The sequence below is a fragment of the Penaeus monodon genome, chromosome 32 (assembly GCF_015228065.2).
Source record: "Penaeus monodon isolate SGIC_2016 chromosome 32, NSTDA_Pmon_1, whole genome shotgun sequence".
Taxonomy (NCBI): domain Eukaryota; kingdom Metazoa; phylum Arthropoda; class Malacostraca; order Decapoda; family Penaeidae; genus Penaeus; species Penaeus monodon.
This window is the reverse complement of record NC_051417.1, coordinates 35972555-35973192: the sequence shown is the minus strand read 5'-3', so window position 1 is coordinate 35973192 and position 638 is coordinate 35972555. Positions and strand designations below refer to the sequence as shown.

The 638-nt window shown below is 36.4% G+C and overlaps 1 protein-coding gene across 1 annotated transcript in view; it reads right to left on the bottom strand.

The window, feature by feature from the left end:
* LOC119593854 (guanine nucleotide-binding protein G(I)/G(S)/G(T) subunit beta-1-like) overlaps window positions 1-638 on the bottom strand; it is a gene marked incomplete in the record, with an annotated part of 42289 nt that overhangs the window by 5497 nt on the left and 36154 nt on the right. The window contains 1 exon segment of the mRNA XM_037942885.1: window positions 194-364. Coding sequence (XP_037798813.1) covers window positions 194-364 — 171 coding nt within the window.

Sequence of the window (638 nt, the reverse complement as noted above, 5' to 3'; positions counted from 1 at the left end):
GAGAGAAAAACATTTTCTTTATCTTAGAATACATCTGTTATCATATTAATTAAACAGTGCATAAAATTAAACACATATACATCACTAACTTAATTATGCTCTCACATGTTCCTTTCAATTATGCTCTCACATGTTCCTTTCAAACAAGGGAGCATGTGATAAGTAAAACCTTTAAAAACAACAGCTTACTCACTTGTATATAGAACAGATGTTATCAAGGCCACCGCAGGCAACGTAACTGCCCGAGGGAGCATAGGCACAGGTCATGACCCAGCTGGACCGAAGGGGAATGGCATGCACCTTGTTTGTAGTGTAACTGTCCCATACTATGAGCTTGCCATCTTGAGATGCTGATACCAAATTCCTGCAAAGGCCGGGAGGTGGACATTCATGAATTGATGGGTTATAGAGGGTTACCAAAACTCAACATTTAACAAAAAGAGACAGGAATCAAGAGAAGAAATAATCAAAGCCACGAGTACTATCAACAGAACAATTACTTGGGTACTGTATATTCAGTTAAATTTGCAGTGTAATAATTCAATCAAACTTTTCTTCTTGTCTTTATTTTATTTGTTTTGGTTCATGGGTGCAAAAATCTGCTAATTTATATAGCTACCCAGAAAAAAAAGAAAAAG